Source organism: Alexandromys fortis, unplaced genomic scaffold (genome assembly GCF_014885135.2).
Source record: "Alexandromys fortis isolate MF-2015 unplaced genomic scaffold, M_Fortis_MF-2015_v1.1 scaffold_167, whole genome shotgun sequence".
Lineage (NCBI taxonomy): Eukaryota > Metazoa > Chordata > Mammalia > Rodentia > Cricetidae > Alexandromys > Alexandromys fortis.
This window is the reverse complement of record NW_026068050.1, coordinates 3,319,687-3,346,248: the sequence shown is the minus strand read 5'-3', so window position 1 is coordinate 3,346,248 and position 26,562 is coordinate 3,319,687. Positions and strand designations below refer to the sequence as shown.

The 26,562-nt window shown below is 42.7% G+C and overlaps 1 protein-coding gene across 1 annotated transcript; it reads right to left on the bottom strand.

The window, feature by feature from the left end:
- Positions 1-207: 207 nt before the first annotated feature.
- Positions 208-26,206, bottom strand: Acat1 (acetyl-CoA acetyltransferase 1). The gene is made up of 12 exons (XM_050119429.1): positions 26,043-26,206; positions 17,157-17,204; positions 15,083-15,200; positions 14,510-14,605; positions 14,214-14,314; positions 11,013-11,156; positions 10,377-10,527; positions 8,228-8,323; positions 6,184-6,297; positions 3,623-3,687; positions 1,360-1,517; positions 208-520 (listed from the first exon to the last, which is right to left on the bottom strand). The coding sequence occupies exons 1-12, from the start codon at positions 26,103-26,105 to the stop codon at positions 400-402; spliced, it is 1,275 nt and encodes a 424-aa protein (XP_049975386.1). The 5' UTR covers positions 26,106-26,206; the 3' UTR covers positions 208-399.
- Positions 26,207-26,562: the final 356 nt, after the last annotated feature.

Here is a 26,562-nt window from a genome sequence, read left to right as displayed (position 1 = left end):
CTGACTGTCATGAGACTAGCTCTGTAGAACAGGCTGGCCTTGAATTCAGAGATCTGATCTGCCTGCCTCTGCCTCCTGAGTGCTAGGATTAAAGGCTGTGCCACTGGCACCTGGCTAGCAACAGATCTCTTAACCGATGAACCAGGTCTCTAGCACCAACACTGGTATTTCAAATAGTGGTGTCGGACTGTTCAAGTTTACCAAAAATATTAAAGGAGAAATTTTTATTTGTACTTTCAATAGGTTTTGGATATGATGATTATTTTTTAAAAAAATTTTTAATAGAAAATAATAAAAAATGAAAAGCTTATGTTGAATATAAGCTGGCCCAAGAGAGTCAAGTTCACTTCAGCAGGGTTTCTGATCACATGGAACTGTCTCCTAAAACAGGTTGTCTGTCTACAGCTTCTCAATCAGCACAGCAGAAGCACCTCCTCCTCCATTGCAAATACTGGCCAGACCAAATTCTCCTTTCTTCAAGGCATGAGCCAAGTGAACAACAATCCGGGCTCCAGACATCCTAGGATCAAGAAAGCATTTGGTTCTTTAATGAAGGACAGAATTTAGAGCTAACCAGAAGAGTTTCCACTCCAAATTAACTCCTTGAAAACCTTATTAGCCAGAACTTGTAGCTGCATTAACTACATTTCAGTTTAGGAAATGAGTTTCAGGAAGAGGTTACAGCTCTTACAAAAGCCTAGGTTTTGTTTTCTTTACTGTTCATCACTTTTAGTGTGCTGAGTTGTTTGTGTTATCTTAACATAAGCTAGATAAAGAAAACACTGACAGAAGATCAGGCTGTGGATAAGACTCTAGGGTATTTTCTTTAAATAAATAAATAAATCTTTATTATATATCCAGTGTTCTGCCTGCATGTATGCTTGAACGCCAGACGAGGGCACCAGATCTCATCATAGATGGTTGCTGGGAATTGAACTCAGACCTCAGTCGGTGCTCTTAACCTCTGAGCCATCTCTCCAGCCCTCTAGGGTATTTTCTTAGTGACTGATGGGGGAGGCACCATACCGGAAATGATGATCCTGAATTCTATAACAAGCCATGAGGAGCAAGCCAGTAAGCAGCACCCCTCCTTGGCCTCTGCATCAGGTTCCTGCCCTGTTTTGAGTTCCTGTACTGAGTTCCTTCAACCCTTTCCTCCCCAACTTGCTTTAGTAGTGGTGTTTTGTCACAGCAGTAGAAACTCTGACTCAGACACAGATTTCAGAACACAGATGAAGTCTGTGTTCGCTGTGGGATGTGATCACCCAGAAATCATGTTTGAGTGACACAGTGAAACAGCTGATAGATAGGTAGTAGAGGCTACTATTAACTTGGTGGGTTATCTGTTACAGTACTAACCCGATTGGATGGCCCAGAGAAACAGCTCCTCCATGGATATTCACTTTTTGAGGATCAATCTCCAGCATTTTAATGTTGGCCAATACAACCACACTGAATGCTTCATTTACTTCCCACATGGCAATGTCTTCCTTTTTCAATCCTGCATATTTAAGAACCTAAAAATAAATTTTAGATGGTTATCCAGATATTTAGCAATCAACTTGTTTTTGTTATTTTCTGGAATTTTACAGTTTTGGTTTATATTTCCCCCTTGATGTAGTTAGTTACTTAAATAGGAAGGGCTTTTCTTTTCTTTTTGAAAGAGTTTGTTTTCAAATTTTGCTTTTCTCCCTGTATTATAATCAGAATTTTGTTTTCCATGCATTATGATGTCTACTTTTCAGAGATACAGAAATTTTTATGTAACTGGACATTCCACATGTACTCTACATGACAGTACATCATGCTGTATGTCCCTAACATGTATCTTGCTGGCTATATGTTACTTAGTTCTATGTTCTTGCAGTTTTGTCTGTTCCCACATGTCCCCTCAGTTTCCTTAGAAAAGCTGTGGGATTATCTCAGACACAAATACCTTTTGTGAAATCTTGATCGTGTTTTGTTTCACTAGTTCCTCATCTTGAGGGGAAGGGATTTTTGTGCTGATTATCTTTATGATAATAACTTTTTTAAAATATTTATTTATTTATTATGTATACAATATTCTGTCTGTGTGTGTGCCTTCAGGCCAGAAGAGGGCACCAGACCCCATTGGTTGCTGGGAATTGAACTCAGGACCTTTGGAAGAGCAGGCAATGCTCTTAACCTCTGAGCCATATCTCCAGCCCCCGATAATAATAACTTTTAAAAAATATTTCTAGTTTGTCATAGCCAGAACATGGAAACAACCTAAATGCCCCTTAACCAAAGAATGGATAAGGAAACTGTGGTACATTTACACAATGGAGTACTACACAGCAGAAAAAATAATGACATCTTAAATTTTGCAGGAAAATGGATGGAGCTAGAAAACATTATTTTGAGTGAGGTAACCCAGACACAAAAGGACAATTATCACATGTACTCACTCATATGTGGTTTTTAAACATAAAGCAAAGAAAACCAGCCTACAAACCACAATTCCAGAGAACTTAGACAACAATGCAGACACTAAGAGAGACTTATAGATCTAATCTACATGGGAAGTAGAAAGTAGAAAAAGACAAGATCTCCTGAGTAAATCGGGAACATGGGGACCTGGGGGAGGGTTGAAGTGGGGAGGGGAGAGGCAGGGAGGGCAGCAGAGAAAACTGTAGAGCTTGATAAAAAATAAAAATTTCTAAAGTCCTCTTTCCTTAGAAATTTTACCACTGGCTGCAAATCTAGAGCATTAACTTTCAAATGTATCTGTTCCTGTCTGAGATCTGCAGCTACTTGTGTCTGAACCTTCTCTAGTCTTATGTCTACATGCTCCTTTTTTTTTTAACCTGTCTACTATTCCCAGATGTCAGCTCCAGCTGGATGGGCAGTATACACCTGCAGTCCTAACTCTCTGGAGGCTGAGATAGGAGGATCACAAATTCAAGACCTTTTCACACAAACAAGAGGTCAAGGTGAGGACATCCCTTGTAAGCATATATTTGCTGAACACATCCGAGATCTCCGAACCCTGAACCCCTGAGGTTCAGGGGTTCCACATCCTGAACATCTTTGTTTGCCTATGACCTCTTAATGTTGTTCACACAGGCTTGGTATGTCTGCCTTTGAAAGCACAGAAAACAATGTGGATTTATTGTATCTAGTGTTAACTCTTCCCTGCAAGACATACAGTCCATGGTTCCAGTCAGCAGCTACTTACTTTGTATTCTAGACTGGGTGCCTTTCCTTTACCACACCAGGTGTATGCATTCAGCATCATATTTACAGGTGATGCAGCTAGCCCCTTCTAATCTGTTCTAATGAAGGTAATTTGAGGTTTCCTCTCATAACTGTTTTCTGAAGTGAACAGACTCAATACCAAATTATCACTGTTCTGCAAATGAACATGTAAAATGTAAAAACTGCAATCTTTTTTGGGGGGTGTTGGATTTTCGAGACAGGGTTTCTCTGTAGTTTTTGGTGCCTGTGCTCTTGTAGACCAGGCTGGCCTCGAACTCAGAGATCCGCCTGCCTCTGCCTCCCAAGTGCTGGGATTAAAGGCGTGTGCCACCATCGCCTGGCAAAAAACTGCAATCTTAATACAATAAGCAAAGCACAAGTTAGCAAAATCACCTTTTCTTACCTTAGGTACAGCATATGCAGGCGCAACTGGAAAGTCAATAGGATCTACAGCAGCATCAGCAAATGCTGAAAAAGAAATACTGTTAAACTCTTCTACATATGCCCAAAGATTCATCCATGTATATAAGACTCAAAAGCAAAGCTAACAAGTAAATGCGCGTTGCCTAATCTCTGTGCCATGGGTGACTGTATTTGCTCTTCTTTATTTTTTAAAGCAGGGTCTCACTATGTGGCCGTGCCTGTGCTGTAGCTTATTCTGTAGACCAGGTAGACTCATATTCAGGACATCCCTGCCCCCAACCTTCTGAGTGTTTGGATTAAAGGTCTATACTACCACACCCAGCTACACATTTGCTCCCATCATAAGATTCTGTTCTTAATAAAATTTAGTCTCTAAGACACTGATTTGTCTGGAAAGGTTAAAACTGTGGCACTAAGACAGTGGCTCTCAACTTTCCTAATGCTTTGACTATAAATACAGCCTCATGGGAGGTAACCCTCAACCATAAAATTATTTTCATTGCTACTTCATAATGAATTTTGCTACTGTTCTGAATCGTAATGTGTCTGCTATGTGACCCTTGTGAGGGGTGTGTTTGGATCACAGGATGAGAACTGCTGGTCTGGGAGCAGTTGCAAGCATATGCTATTCTACCAGAGGACCAGAGTTCAGTTCTCAGCACCCACACCAGTCATCTCACAACTGTCTCTAACCCCTAGTGGGCAATGCTGGCACATGAGAAGTGAAAGTGAAGCATGCCCCTGGCAATGCTGAAGCACGCGTGGGCAGGCCATTTATATTGGGTTTCATGGTCTGAGTTGATGAGGACGACTGACCAGGTCTCTTCCTCAAGGAACAGGTTCCACCAAGAAAGAAACTTGGATCACTAGATTCGGAGTCCAGAGCATTAACTGTTCCACCAGAAGAGCTGGTGCATCAGGGGTAGAGCTCATAAGGCTGTTAGTTCAACCCCAAGTACCACAAATATAAGTTAGTCATGACAAGCTAAGAATAAAATAGTAAATGTATTATAAAGTAAATTCTATTTACAAAGAAGACACTATAAACAAACTGCACTTTCACTTCCTGGCTGCCCAGACCCCAAATAATCACAAAGATAACAGAAGCTATTAATTACAACACTGTTTGGCTGATGGCTCAGGCATATTTCTAGCTAGCTCTTACATCTTAAATGAACCCATTTCTACTAGTCTATGTATTGCCATGTGGCCCTGGCATTACCTCATTTTCTACATACATACCTTTTTCCCTCGCTGCCTGGCTGCCTGACTCCACCTACTTTTTTTTCTTTAACCAATAAAAGCAACACATACAGAAGGACATTCCACATCAAGACAATAGATTTTAAAGGTAAACATAAGGGCTGACATGATGTCTCACGCAGTAAAACACTTACTATAAAGTATACAGACCTGAGTTCAATCTCTACATCCCAAGTAAAGGTAGAAGGAGAAAACCAACTCCACACCTCATACATGCAGACATTAAGACAAGGTTTCTCTTTGTAATAGCCTTAGCTGTCCTGTTCTACAAAGGAACTCACTTTGTAGACCAGGCTGGCCTCAAACTCAGAGAGATCCATCTGCCTCAGCTTCCTGAATGCTGGGATGTGCCACCATGCCTGGCATGGGTTTTTGTTTGTTTGTTTGTTTTTAAAGAATACTCTTTTTAAAAAAAAATTGGGGTGGGGTATTTGTGTGAGAGTGGGCATATGCGTGGCATGGCACCTGAGGAGGTCAGAGGTGGGAATGAGTTCTCTTCCTTCTACCATGTGAGTTTCAGGGCTCCAACTCAGGTTATGAGGCTTGGCAAGAAGCACCTTTTACCCACCAAAGTACTGACAACACCTTAAATTATTAAATTATTATATATTAACAAAAATATTAAAGGAACTTCTACATCAATCAAAATAGGAAGCCAAGTCCACTATTCTGTGTTACCAACGTGATATCCTGTTCTCAGAACTAAAGATAGGAAGCAATTGAGAGGAGCGCCCAGGCCTCCAGAGGCAAGAAAATACATGCACACAGAATTTTTTTTTAACTAAATAAGAAAGAAAGGGAGGGAGGGAGGGAGGGAGGGAGGGAAGAGAGAGAGAGAGAGAGAAAGAGAAATAAAGAAAGAAAAATGGTCAAACCAGGCCTCATGGCACAAGCCTATAAGGAATGCTGTGCCAGGCAGATAACAAGATCAAAACCAGCCTGGACTAGACAGAATGAGTTCAAGCCAGCCTGTATGACTAAAGTGAGACCCTCTGAAAAAGAAAGCCTCGAGAAGCAAGCCAGACGTAGTTTTGCTCCATGGCCTCTGCATCATCTCCCACCTCCAGGTTCCGGCTTGAGTTTCTGTCCTGACCTCCTTTGATGATGAACTGTGATGTGGAAGCATATGCTGAACACATCTTTCCTCCCCAAGTTGCTTTGATCGTGGTGTTTCATCCCAGCAGTACTAGCCCTGACAGACAATGTGTTTACAGCTTACCACCCTGGATTCCCAATACCAGAAAAAGAGAAAAGGAAAAACAGGGTGAGAACATCTACCTGCAATTCGTGCTAGTGGCTTCACGTTGAGCCTCTTGGCAGCCTCTGCAGTCATGAGAACCACAGCAGCTGCTCCGTCGTTCAGTGTGCTGGCATTGGCAGCTGTTACTGTGCCTGAAATCAACAAAACGTAAAGTCACACATTCTTCTGCGTCCATCCTCTTCTCTCCCACAAATACCCACAGAGCACTGTCTGCCTTGTCAAATATATAGACAAGTTATAGACAGGCCTGGAGGTAATTTCTGCCTGGGGAAAGATGCGCAGAGCTGGCTGTACAGTGACTGCTGCTTAGACATGCACTAAGTCCCCACTGTGTACGGTGGGGACTTAGTGCATGTCTGCAGGAGTGGAGGCGCTGGTACGGGACTGACTCTGTTTCTTCTCAGCATCCGCACGGCAGGCACGATGTATGTTCCAAACCCATGTCAGAATCAGGTGTTCTCTGCAGTCACTTGAAGTTGAATACTAAAACCACTCAGCTATATACTTGAAATCATTTTGTGTGCATAAATTGTCAATGAAGCTATTTAATATTGACAATGGAAACCCTGCATTAGTCTATTTATTTATTTATTTATTTCTGATTTTTCAAGACAGGGTTTTTCTGTGTAACAGCCCTAGGTGTCCAGGAACTCACAGAAATCCTCAGGCCTACACCTCCCAAGTGCTGGAATTAAAGGTATGTGCCACCATGCCTGGCTTATTTTGCTTTCTTTTAATTTTGGTTTTTCAAGACAGAATTCTTCTGTGAGTAGCCCTGCCTGACTGTTCTGGAACCTGCTCTGTAGACCAGGTTGGCCTCGATCTCATCTCTCTCTACCCTTTTCTCTTTCTTTCTTTTTTTTTTTTTTCCCCCCGAAACAATCTTGCTATGCAACCTTGACTGATTTGGAACTCACAGAAATCCACCTGCCTCTTCCTCCCAAGAGATCAATGACCATATCCAGTTTAACATGTATTTTGTTTTTTTAAAGGTTTTTTTTGTTTGTATTGATTTTTGTTTCTTGGTTTTACAAGACAGGGATTTTTCTGTATATCCCTAGCTGTCCTGGAACTCTCTCTGTAAACCACACTGGCCTTAAACTCAAAAGCCCCACCTGCCTCTCTATCCTGAGTGCTGGGATTAAAGGTGTGGGCCACCACTGTTTACAATATGTACTCTTACAATATGTTTTTATTATGCTGACAAAAAGGTGACTGGTGATTTCTATACTTAGAACTGAGCAACTATTTCAAGAAAGAGGGAAAACTAACTGCAGATTACCACAGCTGCACACAGCCAACCTGGAAGAGCTTATGTTTTCTCAAAGTCGAGGGCTCCAAACCACTCAGAAATTTAGGGCTAGGCATATCACTCAATAGAAGAATACTTGCCTAACATGGACAGTCTCCCCAAAGGATATTCAGAACATAGACTCCATTTGTCCCAACATTCTGGGGTAACATACACTAAGCGAGGCTTATTTATATATTTAGTATATTTATATATTTAGTATACCAGTGAATACAGCCATCAGCAGAAGCCTCAAGGAATGTATTATGTAAATTTGTATTTTCAGTTCACAAACTATGGGGATACCTGCCTCTGAAAATTCAATTCTCCAGCCATGTTATATAATCCCCTCCCTCATGCCAGGACTTTAACAGTTCATATTAAAGATATGAACTGTTAAACAAACTTAAACATACCTTGAATTTTTATTATTTGGCTAATTTTATTTGAATACAGTATCTATACATGTTAAGTAACATCTAGATGTTTTCTACAGTTACTTTGTTTAAATTGTTAGGCAAGGGCTAGAGAGAGGTGGTTTGGCAGTTAGCACTAGCTTCTCTTCCAGAGGAACCCAGATGGCAGCTCACAGCTGTAACTCCAGTTCCAGGGATTTATAGGTCATCCTCTAACCCCAAGGACACCAGGTACAAAGTGGTGCATAGACACACATACAGGTCAAACACACAGAAAAAAATCTTTAAAAAATGTCAGGCAAATCCAATAATAAACATTGCATATTAACTCATGTCTGATTTCTTAGTACTTACCATTTTCTTTCTGGAACACCGTCTTCAGCTTTGGCACTTTACTGAAATCCACACGCTTGTACTCTTCATCTTCTTTCACCACCACATCTGGTTTACCTAGAATTGAGATGCTAAGGGATCACACAGTCCGGACAACAAATGGCCCCTCGGGTAGAAACTGTTAAACATGGTACCCCGGACGCGCTTTAAGCCATTCCAAACAAGTGTCCATCTAGAAGTGAAGCCTACACCCACAACCCATTATTCCACCCGCCCCCATTTTTGAGATATGATCTCTCTATGGAGTCCTGGTGGTCTTGAAGCTCAGTATGTGCACCAAGCTGGCTTCAAATGCACATACATCCTCCTACCTGTGCCTGCACTCCCCGTCTCCCAGCCCTGTCTATAATCACAGACCTCACTGTACTTCAAGGGTAGAGCCCAACCAGTGCTGCATGATAAACCGTTCCTATCGCCCACGCACACTGATCACTGGGAAGTGATCCGAACCAAGTAATAAGTCTGTACCATGGATTTGTTGGACTGCTCTCTTTGACTCAGAGCTCTAGAGGTGGATGCCATTCATCCTTCATTTCTGGATGTTGACTTCTAATATAAATCCCTTTTAAAAAGTACTTTTTAGGGTCAGTGAGGTGGCTCAGCAGACAGAGTGCTCACCATGCAAGCTTGACAATCTGAGTTCAATCCCCAGAAACCATGTAAATGTAGCAAAAACCAAAACTGATTATATAAATTGTCCTCTGACTTCCACATGCAGGCCATGGAGCACACGTGTACACATACATATGCACACTAATAATAAGTGTAAGCGGGGCTGGATAGACAGCTCAGTGGTGAAGAGCATACACTATTGTTCCAGAGGACTCAGTTTGATTCCCAGCACCCACGTGAGGCAACTCACAACCTCCTGTATCTCCAGCTTGAGGGGCATCTTCAGGATCCTGTACTTATGTGTATATAAATCACACAAAATATAGTAAGAATAAAATCTTTTTTAAGAATAAATGTAAGGGGGCTGGAGAGATGGCTCAGTGGTTTAGAGCACTGTCTGCTCTTCCAGAGGTCCTGAGTTCAATCCCCACCAACCACATGGTGGCTTACAACCATCTGTAATGAGATCTGGCGCCCTCCTCTGGCATGTGGGCATACATGGAGGCAGAATATTGTATACATAATAAATAAATCTTTAAAAAAAAAAAAGAATAAATATAAGGCCAGGCAGTGGGGGTACACGCCTTTAATCCCAGCACTTGGGAGTTCAAGGCCAGCCTGGTCTACAGAGGGAGATCCAGGACAGGCTCCAGAAACAGGTTTCTCTGTGTCGAGAAACCGAAAGAAAAGAAAAAAGGAGAATAAATTTAAAATGTATCTGCTATATATATGTCACTTACATGAGAAAGAATTCTTTTTGTTTTGTTTGTTTGTTTGTTTGTTTGAGACAGGGTTTCTCTGTAGCTTTTGGAGCCTGTCCTGGACCTAGCACTTGTAGACCAGGCTGACCTCGAACTCACAGAGATCCCCCTGCCTCTGTCTTGCGAGTACTGGGATTAAAGGCATGCGCCACCACCGCCTGGCTGAGAAAGAATTCTAATAAATACATTTTCTCAAAAACAGTAAGTATGCCAGCTTTCTACTAAGCCTGATGCCCTGCCCTGAATCCCTGGAACATACATGGGGGAGAAGAGAACCAACTCCTGCAGCTACACCACAGCATGCACATGCCACATAAGCACAAGACCAAAGAAATAAATTTAAAAATACTTTATAAAACAGTAAGCTTAGTGCACTGTATACTTGGATGACCTGTAACCCTCCCCTTAACTTAAGCAGAACCGTTAACATGTTCAGCTCAAATGAACAAAGATAACACTGATTTAAAATGGAAATATCAGTTCTACAACACGGAAAATCTATTAAAAGGAAAATATAGCTGGATGGTGGTGGCTCATGCCTTTAATCCCAGCACTGGGAAGGCTGAGGCAGGCAGATCTCTGTGAGTTCCAGGACAGTCAGGACTACACAGAGAAACCCTATCTTGAAAAACAAAACAAATAAACAAATAAAAACCCAAACAAAAAAAAGTAAAATGTAACAAAGAAAAGACAAATGTCTATAAACTTGAAATTTACTTTGGAGATGCTTCCTCTACCTTTTATTGAGACCGTGACAGGAGTGATCTCATTTCCAAACTCCCCTGCGTCCCAGGCTTCTTTACTCCTGGTGTAAGAGCTGATGGCGTAAGCATCCTGTTCGCCTCGTGCAATGTTCAGCTTCTTCGCAGTGTTCTCAGCACAGTTACCCTGGGAAAGGAGGAAAAATTACCTTTGTGTAACTCAGTGGTTAAGGCTTCAATTCCATTTCTCTAATTCCCTTCCTCTACTCTAGGTGATGTTCCCTCGTGGCTTGTCTTCTAATAGTTGCAGGAAAGAAACAATTGCCATTTTAGGAGGAAATATCTCAATCAAGTATGGGGCAGCTTTTTAATAGGTGATCCACGCTAAAGAAGTGGACATAGCAAAATACTTTTATAAAGTGAATGACTAAAATATTTATAGAACCCACCATAAAAGTATTAAAAATACATGTGTTATGAAAAGTCAAGGATATGTATTAAGTGGCACTCCCTATTAAAACAGCATTTGGGGGCTGGAAAGACCTCAGCAACTGGGAGCACAGACTTCTTGCAGAGAACTCCAGTTAGATTCTGATTCCAGCTCCCGCGGATTGACACCTTTTGGCTTCCATGAGTACCAACACATGCACACTTCTTAAAAGTAGCACTTACCATATGAATTTTATTGTAGACATCAGTTAGCCCATCTTTCACAATCAGGTCTTCCAGTTTTACCCCGCCATACGGTGTTGCTCCTCTGCTCATCACATAAGGGACATTTGACATGCTCTCCATCCCACCTGCCACCATCACATCCTGCACAGAGCACAGCAAAGCCTGGGTCAGTTCAGAGCTGCAGGCTGCGGCACTCTACACACACAGCTGTCAGCAGTATGGCTTTACTAACCACGGTTACATGGTCAATGCCCTCTTCATGACTTGCTCCCATTAGAAAATAGTGGTTTAAAATATTCAGTGACAATTACATTAAAGTTAGATTACATCTATAATCCTAGCACTTGGAAAGCTCAGGCAGGAGGAGCAGGCGTTCAAGTTCATTTTCAGGTACTTAGTGAGGCTGAGGCCAGCCTGGGCTAAATGAGACACTCTCTCAGAAAGCACAAAGCAAACAAAGAAAAAGATAAGAATCAGACAAGGATTTGACTACACTTAACTTTTGGAAGATGGACCTGGTAGGTTTTGAAAAGCATTTGGCAACTTCCAAAATCCTCTCACTCAGTAATTCTTTAGGATTTGTTTTTAGTACTTTTAAGATTTATTTGTTTATTATATATACAGTGTTCTGACTACATGTGTCCTTGCAGGCTAGAAGAGGGCATCAGATCTCATTATAAATGCTTGTGAGGGGCTGGAGAGATGGCTCAGTGGTTAAGAGCACTAACTGCTCTTCCAGAGGTCCTGAGTTAATTCCCAGCAACCACATGGTGGCTCACAACCATCTGTAAAGAGATCTGGTGCCCTCTTCTGGGGTGCAGGTATGCATGCAGGCAGAGCACTGTATACATAATAAATAAATTTTAAAAAATAAAATAAAAATAAATAGCTTTAAAATAAATAAATAAATAAATAAATAAATAAATAAATAAATAAATGCTTGTGAGCCACCATACGAGTGCTGAGAATTGAATTTAGGACCCCTGGAACAACAAACAGCCAATGCTCTTAACCTCTGACCCATCTCTCCAGCCCTATTTTCAGTATTTTTCAAAGTTGTCTTGTTCACTGTTCTAGTTTCATAAATCCTAAGTACTCAATAGAAAATAGTCAGATTTAGTAACAAGTCTTCCACATATCTACCTGCCCAAAGTTTCTCCACTTTTAAGTAACAGAGTAGCCAAAGTGGTGGGACAGGATGGGGGCAGGGGGAGGAACCTTCTATAACTGTGAAGTTTCTAGGGTGTGCACATGCTGTTTGTGTGATATGGTCCCTGTCACAGTACCTCAGACCTCAGTGCACCCTTTTCTTCTTTGAAAGAGAGCACAGAGGTATGGTTTGGTTTTTTTCGTTTCCATTATCTCTGTTATGTATATGAGTGTTGTGGTTAAGATGTGTTACATTTGTTTATGCTATGGAATATTTGTTTAATGATGCAAAGATGTGTTAAATTCTTTTATGTTGCATTTGTTTAACTCTGTAAAGCTGTGTTACTTTGCCTGTCTAACACCTGATCTAATAAAGAGCTGAATGGCCAGTAGCAAGGCAGGAGAAAAGAAACAGGCAGGGCTGCCAGGCAGAGAGAATAAATAGGAGGAGAAATCTAGGCTGGGGGAGAGGAAGAAGAGGGAAAAGAAGGAGGAGAGGAGGATGCCAGGGCCAGCCACACAGCCAGACACAGAGTAAGAAGGGAAGACAGAGAATACAGAAAGGTAAAAAGTCCAGAGGCAAAACATAGTTAAAGAGAAATGGGATAATTTAAGTTGGAGAAGCTGGCAAGAAACAAGACAAGCTAAGGCTGGGCATTCATAAGTAAGAATAAGTCTCCATGTATTCATTTGGGAGCTGGGTAGAATAAAAAAGAAAGCCAATTACATACGAGTGTTTGGCCTGCATGTGTGTCTGTGCATCATGCCTGATACCCTAGAACTGGAGTAGAAATGACTGTGAGCCACTGCCTGGGTGCTGGCAACCGAACACAGGTCCTCTGAAGGAGCAGCCAGGGTTCTCACCATTGAGCCATTTCTTCAGCCCCCTACGTATGTTTTTTACATATGTGAGAAATAATACGAAAACACGTCATGCTGACCTTTAGCCTGGTTGTGACATACAATGGCAAGCTAGAATGTCTAGAAATAAATTCTAATAAAGACGTGTGTTTCCCTGTGACTCTGCATCTGTGGCTATTTCAGTACCCATCCATCTGAGAACTGATGAAGCGTTAGTTCTTAAGCCCAGACACAGCTTCTGAATGCCACGGCTCGCACTGAGCAGCCTCTCTTCTCAGTCTTAGACAAAGATAAGATTTCAAGCAACAGGCCTCAAACTTAAATCCTCCTGCTTCTGCCTCACAAATGCTAGAACGGGGCATGTGTTAACAAGAGAATCTCAGGGCTGGAGTTCAGTTTCTAACACATCAGGCAGCTTACACCCACCTCTAACTCCAGAGGATTCAGCATCGTACTCAGACCCCTACAGGTCTGTCCATGTGGCATTCACTCTCTCTTTCTCACACACACACACACACACACACACGTGAAAAATAAATCTTTTAAAAACAAAGGGGGCAGGAGAGATGGCCAATGGTTAGAAGGAATTACTGGCCTTCCAAAGACCCAGGTTCAATTCCCAGCACCCACATAGTAGTCCAGCACCATTCAACAGGATACCCAATACTCTCTTCTGACCTCCATGGGCCCCAGACATGTATGAGGCACACAAACATACATGCAAGCAGAATACTAACACACATAAAAGAAATAAATCTTTTAAAAGGGAGTGGACGGTAGGCTAGAAATGTGGCCCAGCAGTAAAGAGCGTATGTTATTCTCCACAGGACCTGAGTTTTATACTCTATACCCAGAGTGGCTCATAACTGTCTCTAACTCCCGTTCCAGGGGTCCAGTGCCCTCTTCTGGCCTCTGAACGCCAGGCACACATGTGGTTCACAGACATGCAGGTAAAACACTCATATGCATGCAGTATAAATAATGAATCTCACCAACAGCATAAATGTGCTTAGATATTTGGTGTTTTCTAGGATTTGAAATTATTTTAAGTGACAGATAAAACAAGTGCTTCTTTTTTAAATTTTTTTATTGTTTTTATTGAGCTATACATTTCTCTCTGCTCCCCTCCCCTTCTACTCTCTCCCGTGCCCCCCACGATCCCAATCATTTAAAACAGATGTCTCTTACCTGATGTCCGCACATAAGATTTTGGGAGGCCATCATGATGGCTTTCATTCCTGATGCGCAGACCTTGTTTACCGTGGTGCACGGAGTGGAAATCGGTAAACCTAACGCCAACATAAATCATACTTTTGAAAAAAAAGAAAGTCATTTTTCAAATATAATTGTATAATTAAAATAGAGCATGTGACCATAATCTACAAATGTTCTTTTCTATAAGAATCATTCATTTACTCGTTTAGCTGAAATGGCCTTGATATTTTCAAGAATATTAAGTATAACAGCAAACGTGTTCGTCATACCTGCACCCAGGGCCGCTTGCCTTGTGGGGGCCTGCCCTTCGCCCCCTTGGATGACATTGCCCATGTAGACTTCCTTCACTTCTTCTTTGGGAATCCCTTTTAAAAACAGCAGAAAGGAATGTCCTGGATTTACTCAATTTCTTTTTTAGGATTTTACTTATTGTTATTTTATGTATACGGGTGTTTCCCCTGTATGGATGTCTGTGCACCATGTGCATGCAGGACCCAGGGAGGCCAGAAAAGGGCACAGGGTCATCCAGAACTGGAGTTGCCGACAGCTGTGAGCTGCCATGTGGGTGCTGGAAACTGAACCCAAGTCCTCAGGAAGAGCAGCCAGTGCTCTTAGTCACTGAACCTTCTCTCCTAATTTAATAATTAAGATTACCAAGCAAATTACATGACAGAAATGATTTCTCTTTCCTGTTAGTTTTGAGTTTCATTCCTATTGAGTACAAGGAAATTTAGATATGCAGGAACCACGTAATTTCTAAGTTATATATACAGTAAATGCAAAACAGTTATATATCCCCCAATCATTTGGCCCCCTCAACGCCAAACAATGTAACCACTGACCTGCCTTTTCAATAGCTCCCTGAATTGCAATAGAACCAAGCTTAGTGGCTGGCTGAGAGGCGAGGCTGCCCAGGAAGGATCCAATAGGAGTTCTTATAGCACTTACTATAACCACTTCCTAGCAAGGCAGAAAAAGGTAAAAATTAGCATAGGCATATTCAAATCCTGTTTCATTTATTAAACATTCATACTCAGACCACTTATGAATAGTTAGCAAGGATTAAAATAATATTTGAGCAGCTGGAAAGCACCACAGCATACCACAAAGACAAGACTTGGGTATAGCTCAGGGGTAGAGTGCTTGTCTAGCAGGCACACGGCTCTGGACTCAATCCACAGTGGCTGGGGGGCAAGATACAGGGGGGGACACAATGAAAGAATGAGCAACGTGGAGGAAGAAATTAAGACAAATTCTAAAGTAGACATAAAAATCCCTCCCACTTCTCTCTGGAAGGTTTAAGGCCAGAAGCTTAAGTTCCAGTTTTGCTTAGTCAAAGCTTTAAAACCTGGGGCATTGAGGGTGGTTCAGCAGGTAAAGGACTTTCAATGATCACCTTATAACCTGAGTTTGATCTCAGGAAAAAGTCTGCAAGGTTGTCCTCTCACTTCCACATGTATATGTACACACGAGAGAGAGTACATGTGTGCATATATACCAACACACATGTACCATGCATTCATAAACCCCAGATAATAGAGTTTGTTTTTGTTTTTGATTTTCTTTTCTTTCTTTGTTTGTTTTGTTTCTCTGACACATAACTGGCCAGCATGGAATTTGATAGGTAGTGCTGACTGGCCATGAAATCAGAGTTACCCCCTCTGCCTCCTCACCATATCTAGCAACAGTAGTTTTAAAACTACTAACTTGAATACTGGGAACTAAATTCAGGTCTTCTGGAAGACCAACAAATGCTCTTTTTTATTTTTTATTTTAATTTTTTTGGTTTTTCGAGACAAGCTTTCTCTGTTTAACAGCCCTGGCTGTCCTGGAACTCACTCTGTAGGCCAGGCTGGCCTCAAACTCACACAGATCTGCCTGCTTCTGCCTTCCAAGTGCTGAGATTAAAGGCTTGCGCCACCACTGCCCAGTCAGAAAATGCTCTTGGCCACTCAGTCATTTTTCTAGTGCTATTAATTTTTAAATAAAAAAATAAACAACGCTAACTAAATGCTCCTTTACTGACAAGCACTCTGGGTTAACAATCCAGAGGTGTATGCTACCTGGGACAGTACCAATTAGGACACAGCCAGAACCATAATATCCTAAACTATAAACTAAGAAAAGGTAGATGAAAGTCCTCATCAATACTATGAAACACATTTTCCTCACATTTGGATTCTACAATCTCCTACTAAACATGAGATTTTGAAAAGGATGGAAAGAATTGGTGTCACTTTGGGAACCTATAGACAAAGGCAGAAAGCAGTAACTAGGGGATGAAGTAGAGACCCTTCTGGTCTACCCCAAGCAGTCAGCCAGCCCCTCTCTTGTCAAATCCCCCATGTCCACTGCATTGCACCACCCACAATGCAATGGGGGCTCATCACAATAAAGGAAGACTACTCCACAGGGTTTCTGTGTGTTTGACTGGTTGGTTTTGGTTTTTTTGAGACAGGGTTTCTCTGTAGCTTTGGAGCCTCTCCTGGAACTAGCTCTTGTAGACCAGGCTGGTCTTGAACTCACAGAGATCCGCCTGCCTCTGCCTCCCAAGTGCTGGGATTAAAGGGGTGCGCCACCGCCGCCCAGCTACTCCACAGTTTAAGAGGAAACTGTTTTATAGTGGATTATAGAGAATTACTCACGGACTGAATGAACGTGATAATGCAGGAACTTAGTATGTGCACTGTTAGCTTTCCCTAACTGCATAACCTTGTTAATTGTCAAATACATTCAAGACCTAAATATATGCAAATGTGCTTTGGTTGGTTCGCTGGAGATAGGGCCTCTGGCCTCACCTTCCTGAGAGCTCACTCTGCAAGCATGCGCCACCATGCCTAGCAACATGTGTGTTTCTACTGGCAACACTGCTTTAAGTTCTTGAAACTATACAATGCTTTTTAAATGTATACTTACATTCAAAGTGGGTTTGGATGCATAACTTCGCTCCAGGCATCTTCCTTCCTGTGAGATAAATATTTATGTTACAATATTTTAAAATTCATCCATTAATTTTGTAATTAGCAATAATAGAATTAAGGTGATTTTATTCATTCTTACACTTTTATTTCCAAGTTTTACACAATCTATTACACCATTTTTATAAATCATAAAGAAAATGGTTAAATAAATATTACTTTTCTGATAAGCTGTTCATTAGAAATATAAATTTTAACTTCTGATGAACTGCCATTTAAAAAATATTCTTAATATTATTTATTTTCATGTGTATGGTTTTTGTCTACATGTATGTCTGTGTACCACCTTCATGCAGTGCCAGTGAAGGACAGAAGGTATCAGAGGCCCTGGGACTGGAGACATAGATAGTTGTGAACGGCCGTAGGGATATTAGGAACTGAACTCAGTTCCTCTGCAAGAACAGCCAGGGCTCTTAACCACTAGGCTATCTTTCCAGCCCTTAAAACTGTTTATGTAAACATAACAACACAAAAAGATTCCTAATAATAAGGTAAATACAATTTAACGGCTTTGTTTGGTGGGTTTGTTTTGAGGGTGTTGGTTTTGAGACAATCATGGGAACTAGGCTGGCTTTAAACTCACTGTACAGTGAGAGATGACTCTGACTTCTGATTCTCCTGCCTCTCTGCTTCCAAAATGGTGAGATAACAGGCTGAGCTACCACACCTGGGCTTCAGAGATGGGGTCAGACCTAGGGTTTTGTGCACACCACACTATCGTACTCTCTCAGACACCACACTCTAGCAGCTGAACTACATCTCTAGTCGTGGGCTACATTTTTGGAAAAGCACCTTCCTATATAGCCAAGGCTGACCTCAAATTCACTGAGACCCAGAGTAGCCTTGAACACACTCCTCCCTCCTCCTGCGTCAGCCTCTTGAGTAAAATATAATTTAAGTTATATCTAAGTTCTCAATTATGTAATACTAGAGGTCCACAGTTCTCATTGCTTGCATTTTTAGTAGGCAGGAGATTGCGGTTCAGAGGCTACTCTTTCAGAGGACCCAGGCTGGTTCTAGCATACACATTGGGTGGTTCAGAACTACCTGACTCCAGTTCTAGGAGATCCAAAATCCTCTTAGGAAGGACTTCCACGGGCACCAGCACATACTCGCTGCCCACATACAAATAATAATAATAATAATAATAATAATAATAATAATAATAATAATTTTTCTAAAAAAACTACTGTATGAAAATCCATTTTAAAAAAATTAAGTAAAACTTGCTATTACTCCCTAAGACCTTCTAGCAAGTGTCTCTTGATTTACACAAGGCAAACAAATGTCATACAATATGGCCTATACTGCCAGATAATTCTTAAGAAGTAAAAGAGGGGCTAGAGGATGAGTCAGTGGCAGAGTGAATGCCTGGCATCTGAGAGGTTCTGGTTGGTCCTCAGCACCACACTCAAAGGAACAGAAAGAAAGACATCTAAATTCTTTCCATGCTATTTGTAGAAACAAATGTCAACAAAGGTATTTCTGAAAATGTAGGGCAGAGTTCAAAGCCCTAACTGATCTGAAGCTGGACATGAAGTCAACAAGCCTAATATTCAAAAGCAGCAGCATATAGTCACATATCAACTGATAGCTACAGTTATAGCTCATGGAAAGAGCAATAAATAGCCCAAAAAAGTCTGGACTTACAGGTGATCCAAGAATTTAGCCTTTCAGAGATTAAACAAACACTCTGTCCTAACTGAACACAGATAACTAAAACTTTCAACTCAAAACTTAGACTAAATAAAATGTAAGTTTGACAATGGAGTTATAAACAGGAACAGCCATGGAACCAAAGTGGTTTTCACAGTGTTTGAATGACAGAAGTGTGTACAAAGGCAGCCTGACACGGGCATGCTTTTTAGGACAAAAGTGGCTCCACAGCAATGGTTTTCTCAATGAAAGCGTGAAAGAATATGATGGGGAAATGCCTCACAATCAACTCTGCGATACAAACAACTTAGTCTAGATTTGATTTTAAAATGTTAACGTCACAAAATTTCAATGTGTCTTCTGCTTTGAAGAGGTTTTCACAGTCCTTGTGTCATGGGGAGATGACCAACGCGCACAAGACGATTTGATCCTTCCTTGTCAACAAAGCACTTGCGCTCATTCCCCTGAAGAAGGCATTTTGAGAGTGGTCACCATGGACCTTCGGCCGCAAGGCAAGCTTGTAAAGAAGAAATGTTGAAATTGCCTGACATATTCCTTAGAGTTTGATAAGAACTACGAGAACAGTACCATAAGTAAGCTACTCCTGGGGTTCAAAGGAGAAAGATTCCTTGGTTTGAGCGATGGTCTTCAAACCCTAGGGCTCCACTGAAAAGCATGTTTCATCCTACTGTTTAAATCTGATAGGAACACAATACATAGATAGCATTAGTTGCTATCAAATTGATCTGTGTTTATTCCAACTCTGAAATAAAACAGCTACTATCCCTATCCTTTTTTTAAAAAAATTGTTTTAGATAAGGTCTTACTATCTATATAGCCCAGGTAAGAACTAAAATTAGGATCCCCCTACTTCAGACCCTCAAGTTCTAGGATTACAGGTGTGATATCAAACCTGGCCATGTATCTGTACTTCTTAAGGACTGTCATTATGTTAGGAAATGCTTTACTCTCCTGAGCTTTACACGACCCTTAAGTGACAGTACACTCAGCCATGACCAATAAACAAATCTGTGCTCAAGTAGGCAAGGCCCAAGTGCATCTTCTTCATGGCTGTCCTCCACAAACATACCCTTTACATATGGAAATCAGTTATTTCTATGTAATCACACTCTGCAATACAACTCTGAATGAAAATTCTGGTATGGTAAAGATGCTAGTCATTGCTACCACCCACGCTCTTCCTCTCTAAGGGGCAGCCTTAAGTCCCTCCAAGACAACTCCATCCCCAGCTCTGAGCAGAGCTGATGGCACCAAGAATGGACCAGCCTTACCTGGCTGGCACCCTGAGAGCCTGGCCAGTTGGCAATGGGTATTAACCTGAATCGCTGAGGGGCTGAAGGCAGTCAGACCTCAGCCAGCTAACACCACATAAAAAAAGAGGCTGGACCCCAGAGAGAAAAGCCACAGCAAGTAGAGAATGAAAGGAAAAGCACAAGCATACTCGAGAAATGGGGGCTTGGCGCTCTGCAAGAGGCAGGGGATTCCATGGTCAGCGAGTTTCTACTTAGGGTCTAACAAAGCCAGCTGCACCCGTTTCCTGTCCTTGAATGTCCAAGAATTTGTGTATTCTATCTCTTCAAACAGTTCCAACATACTTAGTGGCAGAGTGTGTGCTTGGTATATGGAAGCCCTGGTTCTAATTCCAGTACCACCCCCCTTAGCTACTGTAAAGCGGGGTTGTGCCCATTTTACTCGGTCTTTTCTTCAAGTGTCTAGTCCATTTTCACTGATGGTCCCTGTGTGTCCACTGTGGCTCTTGTGCCACATGCATCCTTTCTTCCTCTTCCTTCTGGATCATTCCATACGCATGTAATTACACTCTTGTCCGACTCCTTTAGCCTAAAAATTTAAATAAACATATCCCTAACCCACATTACAGTGAACTCTGACATTACCCGTACTGCCTGCAATGTCTCCTTACCCTTGGTTCCTGTTATCTTTGCCAGTTTAGCACTGTTGGCTCTGAGCAAAGTCAACATTATCTGTGGAGCAAAATCAAACAACACTTCAGAGACTTTGCACAGCAGCCTTGTGAGACCCAGACACGGCTGGCTATAGCTATCAATCCTGATATGCCTCCACATGACAGCTGTCCTGTTTAGTAAATGGCTGTCCATATGCACACGCAAATTTATTTTACAAAACACCGCGTACAGTAATAAGTGTGAACATTTATCCATGTTTATGTTTGTGGCTCCAGTCACCATTCTTGGTATGTAGCAGAAAACAGTGGTATACCTTATGCACTATCTATACTTTTATCTATACTAAATAGATAATTCTATTTAGAAAAAAACAAATATTTAACTACAATCTTTTCAACCTCAGCAACACTGGACTCTCCTTCCTTCTTTGGGAAATACCAGCCTTTTTTTATTGAGTACTTCACAGTGAATCATGTGGGCTAACTTTATTTGGGGTTTTTCTTTTGTTTGTGGCAGGGTCACTTTGTAGCCTTTGCTGGATTGAAACTATGTGGCCCAGGTTGAATTCGAACTTAAAGTGACTCTGCCTCCTGAATGTTGGGATTAAAGGTGTATGTCACCATGTGCAGCTTCTTTTTTTAAGTTAGACATTGTGTGTGTGTGTGCGGGCACACACGCACACACACACACACATGTGCATGCAGTTATCATGGCACACATGTGAAAGTCATCGGGAGTTACCTGACTGAGGTTGGGTCTCTGGTTTCTGCTCCTGTGGCTGACCCAAGAACTGGTGATTCTCCTATCTGCATCTCCCATCTCACTGAGGGAGGCCTGTGATTACAGATGTGCACCACCACATCCAGCATTTGAGTACAGGGATCTGAACTAAGGTTGCTACTTTCACCCACTGAGCCATCTCTCTGGCCCAGGTGGTTAATTTTTATTCTTCATATCTAAGCACAAATGACAAACCCTACATGATCTTCTTTAATTACTTTTAAAAGTTGGGCCACCAAGGATAATAGCACACATGTTTCCAGCACTAGGAAAGTAGAGGTGGGAGGATCCTGAGTCCAAAGCTAGCTGGGCTCTATAGTACGTTCTAGCATAGCTTAAGTTACAGTCGGAACCTGTGTCTAGATAATTGATATAACAAAGTTGACCTCTATTTATTAACTCTTTCTCATGTTGACATCATCATGTATTGAACATTGTTATCATCCCTTGGTCCTCCCCCAAACAAAATGCAATCACCCTGAGACCAGGACTGTGGCTCCTCTTCAACAATACATCCCAGCATCAAAATTCTGAAGAATGAATGACCGAATTCAGTGTGCTGGATCACGCCTGAGATCCCAGGACTTGGGAAGCAGGGGCATAAAAAGTACAAGACGAGGTCAGTGTGGGCTACATAGTGAGACTGTCTCAAAATTAATTACAATTGAAGAAGCAACATTGAACACTACGTAATAAATACGTACTAAATTAATAAAACCAGTTCAGGCAAGCACAGCTCAGCCTCACAGCCAACCCAGGAACCCTCCTCAACCAGACCCCCCAGAGGAGGGACTTCCATCTTGCTTCCACAGTAACCTACACACATTCTTCTTCTCTTTGTATGGTGTATATGGGTGGGTGGCTGTGCATGTGTGTGCATGTGTTTTGACCGTGTTTTATGTGCACAGCATGCATGCCTGGTGCCCAGGAAATCGGAAAGTGTCAGATACCCTGGAACAGAAGTTACAGATGGTTGTTAGCTACCATATCGGTGCTGGAAACCAAACCCTGATCCTCCACAAAAGCTGTCATTGCTCTTAACCACTGAGCCATCTCTCTAGACCCTTTAAAACCTTTTTTAGATTTATTTTATTTGATCTGTGCACATTCTTACTGCTCCTCCATGATATAACTTGAACTTGAGATGGCCCTACTGTCTTCCCACTATATGGTGAGTTACAAGACATGATTTTGTTTACTTCTTATCTCCGTGAGGGCTGCAGGTGCTAAACGAGACCACAACAAAGATTGATGTTTACTAACAAGGCTGAAAAACAAAATCCCAGTAATGCCTTAAGAAAGAAGCAAAACCAAGAGCCAGGAGTGATTGCAGCCTACTGCCTTACAGGCTGGAAATGGAACTCAGGAAGAACAGAGGGCAAGGCTGGGAACAGAGCTCAGTGGGAGAAGTTTGCTGAGGCCCTAATGTCAGTCCTCAGGTTAAGGGGAAAAGGAGCATGCAGAAGTAGCACGGCCTGTGAGCTGACACTGCAGAGGTAGATACAGACACGGGAAAGGTCGGATTCTGCCCATGCCACCCTCAGACACTCACAGATGGCTTTGCTACCAACACCATAGCCAGTGCATAAAGACCTGAATGTAGGGGGCTGGAGAGATGGCTCAGTGCCTGCTCTTCCAGAGGTCCTGAGTTCAATTCCCAGCAACCACATGGTGGCTCACAACCATCTGTAATGAGATCTGGTGGCCTCTCTTGGCCTGCAGGCAGACATGCAGGCAGAACACTGTATAAATAACAAATAAATCTTAAAAACAAAACCAAAACAAAAGAGCTGAATGCGGCTGTGCATAGAGGGCAGGCAACAGCTTGTGTGGCTGCTGTCAGGGTACGGAAGAGCTGAACACAGGATCTGGAATACCTTTAACGTCAGGAGTAGCCACGGGAACTGCAGGTCTCCTTTCACAGACAGCAATTTGAACCCTGGCCAACCCAGCATCTGAAGTCATGAAGTCAGCCAAGGGCAAGTCCTGTCAAGTCCTCTACAGCCTCTACTCTTGGCATCTAGACTACTAAATCTCTACCTTACTAACGTATAACAGGTCCCAGGAACCTCTTCCCAAAGCACTGCTTCGCTTGTTGACCAGTGGTTATCTGCTTCTCTGGTCAAGCCTGTCAACAACAGTGACACTAATTTTTTTATTGTCCCTTTGTAGGTATAGGTATAACCGGAGACACAAAAAAATTTACAGGTAAATCCTGTATATTAAAGTAAGTGTAAAACCCTGCCAGGTATGTTAGGCATGGAGGCACATTCCTGTAATCTCAGTGCTTAAGAAGTGGAGGAAAAAGGACCAGAAGTTCAAGGCCAGCATGGGTTACGTGAGACTGGTGTTAGACAAAGTCCCATAAAAGTTTGTTGATTCGTGTGTATTTCAAAGCAAAGGTTAAAGAGCCCATGCAATGGGTAAAAGGTCAGATTCCATTCTACAACACAGCACAGCCTATTGAAAATTCTTCTCAGACAAGGATTTCTGTGGTTAAATAAGTGGTTGCTCAATTTAATTGAAGTGGCATCCACTAGGTCATTTCTAGAGTTTAACAAAGTGAACTAGACTGGAGAACTTGGATGGGATCCCTAACACGTGGCAGCACCTGACTGCTAATCCCAGTACTCAGGACGTGAGGCAGGAAGAGCGTGTATTGCAGAGACGGTGGGAAGCCCACGGCATGCGCTATATAGTCTACAGGTAGTAAAAGGAGCCCGGAACACAGGATAGCCATCAGTGCTGGAAAGACACACTTAGGTCACTAAGACCCAGAGCTGCAGAATATAGAGAAGACCCCAAAGCCGGGACTGATGGGAGACTCAGTGATCCTTAAAATGCATTCGATCCTATGCAGCAATCCTTCCTTCAAAGTCCTATTCTACACTTGGATCATTCTGGTTGCACTATTCTGAGACAAACTCTCACTATGCAGCCCAGGATGGTCTCAAAGGCACAATCCCTCTGCCTCGGCTTTTTCCACATGGACTCCACGGCCCTAGCACAGGTTTACCATCCTCATGCAGAATGTATTTGCTCTTGGTGATGGACACTTTTGTTCTGCACTTTTGTTTCGACACACCTCAAGTACCTGGCTCTTCTAACTCATCAAGGCAACATTATTCGGAATCCCAGTTAACCGGACTTCTCTGTAATTTCTCTAGCCACCCCAAAGACACTAACAAACCAATCAAGAACTCCCGGGCATGATGGCCTGCTCTTTCAATCCCAGGTAATCCAGAGGCTGAAACGGGGAGGGAGGGGAGTTCAAAGTCAGTTTGACCTACACAGTAAACCCAAGTGGGAAGAGAGAAAGGAGGAGGGGAAGGAAGGAGAAAAGATAGGAGAAGGGGAAGAGGAAAAGGCAGCATTAGGAGGAAAAAACACCAGTGCCGTTCCCGGGAACATTTATTTTATAGGTGAGGTACTGCCCATCTCCAGAACAGACAATAAACTATCCTTCTGGCTTTCCAATTATCCCAGTCATTCAGGATTTAACTTTTTTATCTTTCCGAGCCCGGGTATTCCTAAATTGCCCACGTGGGTTGGAACCTTGAGCTCAAGCTCCTCTCGCCTCCACCTGTGGAGCAGAACTCCGGGAAGATTAATTTTATAGTTGTTTTCCCTCCGCTCCCACCCTCAGGCCACAGCCCTGGTGCCTGCAGTGTTCTTCGGCGACCTCTCGCAGAGCACTGCTCTCCTTGAGCGTCTATTGCCAGAACTACCCAGTTCCACGAACCCTGATTGTTACAGAAACAAAAAACGGCAACCGTCCAGACCCAACTGCAACCTCGTAGAACGTAGGGGATTTCAAAGCTTCCTATTGCAATCAAACTGGAAACGCCAAACTTCACAACTACATTGTGGAGTTTCTCACCCATTCCTAAAACAGTCGAGCGTTTTCTGGAATGAAACACTGCAAAGCTCTGTCGCTATCGTGTTCCCCAAACACAACAACCAGAAAAGAGGCTATCGCTCCAAATATATTTTATATTTCTTGTAGTGTCTGAGTAGCCATCTTGTTAGTTACGGAGCGGCTGTATAGTATCTTTTGATTGTCACATAGTGCCTCAGTTCAGATAAGATCAATAATTAAACCAATGATTAGCTACCGGATTTAAAGAAAAAAGGAGGGGAGGGACAATAAACTCACTCTCCCCAATAAATTCATAAGTATTTATGACTTTAAGGAACGTCTCCGAAACTCCTGGGCCTGTAAAGAGGCTCGACTCTCTGCAGCCTGGGATCGCGCCTGGCCAGGTCCAGGCAGGTGTGACAGCAGCAGAGGCGGGCCCGGGGACACACACGGCCCCGGGGCACGCGTGGTGAGCGCCGTCGCCCGCGAGCACCCCACCCCGGTGGCTCTGCCCGGGCCTTGACGGAGGGCGGAACCTTGGACGGCCGGCGGCGGGCTCCCCCCCAGAATTGACCCCGCTCACCTGCAGCAGCCCGCGAAGCAGAGACCGGCGGACGCCGCCGCGCAGAGCCGCCAGGGCAGCCATGGTGACGCGAAGGGCTGTCAAGGGCAGAGAACAGGGCCGAGGCCTCCGCTTCCCACTTCACTTCAGAACCGAGACGTCGGGGCGGGAACCGCCCCGCCCCTCTCCTCCAATAGCAGTCCGAGGTCGCTGCGCTGGCAGGGATTGGCCCGCAGTCAGGGGGCGGGTCCTGGCGCTGGGCAGAAACCGTCCGGGACAAATTGACTACTGACCAGGACTTGACACCTGGCTGGAGCAGTTTAAACTGTTTTTGACCTCCGGACGCCGGTGATTTCCCTTACAGCTCAAGACTTTCCATTCACTTAGCTGCACCTGACCGTGTGACTGTGTTTGCCCAGACAATGGATATTGGTAAATGTTACCAGCAATCCAATTTTATATATTTATAACACAAATAAACCAATTACGTTAAGAGAGTTTTGAAGTTTTTCGACGGATGCGAAATAAAATGCATGTTACT

Bases quoted from the DNA above. Each gene is read 5' to 3' on its own strand.
- Acat1 (XM_050119429.1), bottom strand. From the start codon at position 26,105: ATGGCTGCCCTGGCGGCTCTGCGCGGCGGCGTCCGCCGGTCTCTGCTT. The intron at 15,201-17,156 runs GTAAGTATACAT...CTGCCTTGCTAG, and splicing joins CATCCAAACCCACTTTGAAT to GAAGTGGTTATAGTAAGTGC. The intron at 8,324-10,376 runs GTAGAGGAAGCA...TCTCAATTCTAG, and splicing joins TGTCACGGTCTCAATAAAAG to GTAAACCAGATGTGGTGGTG.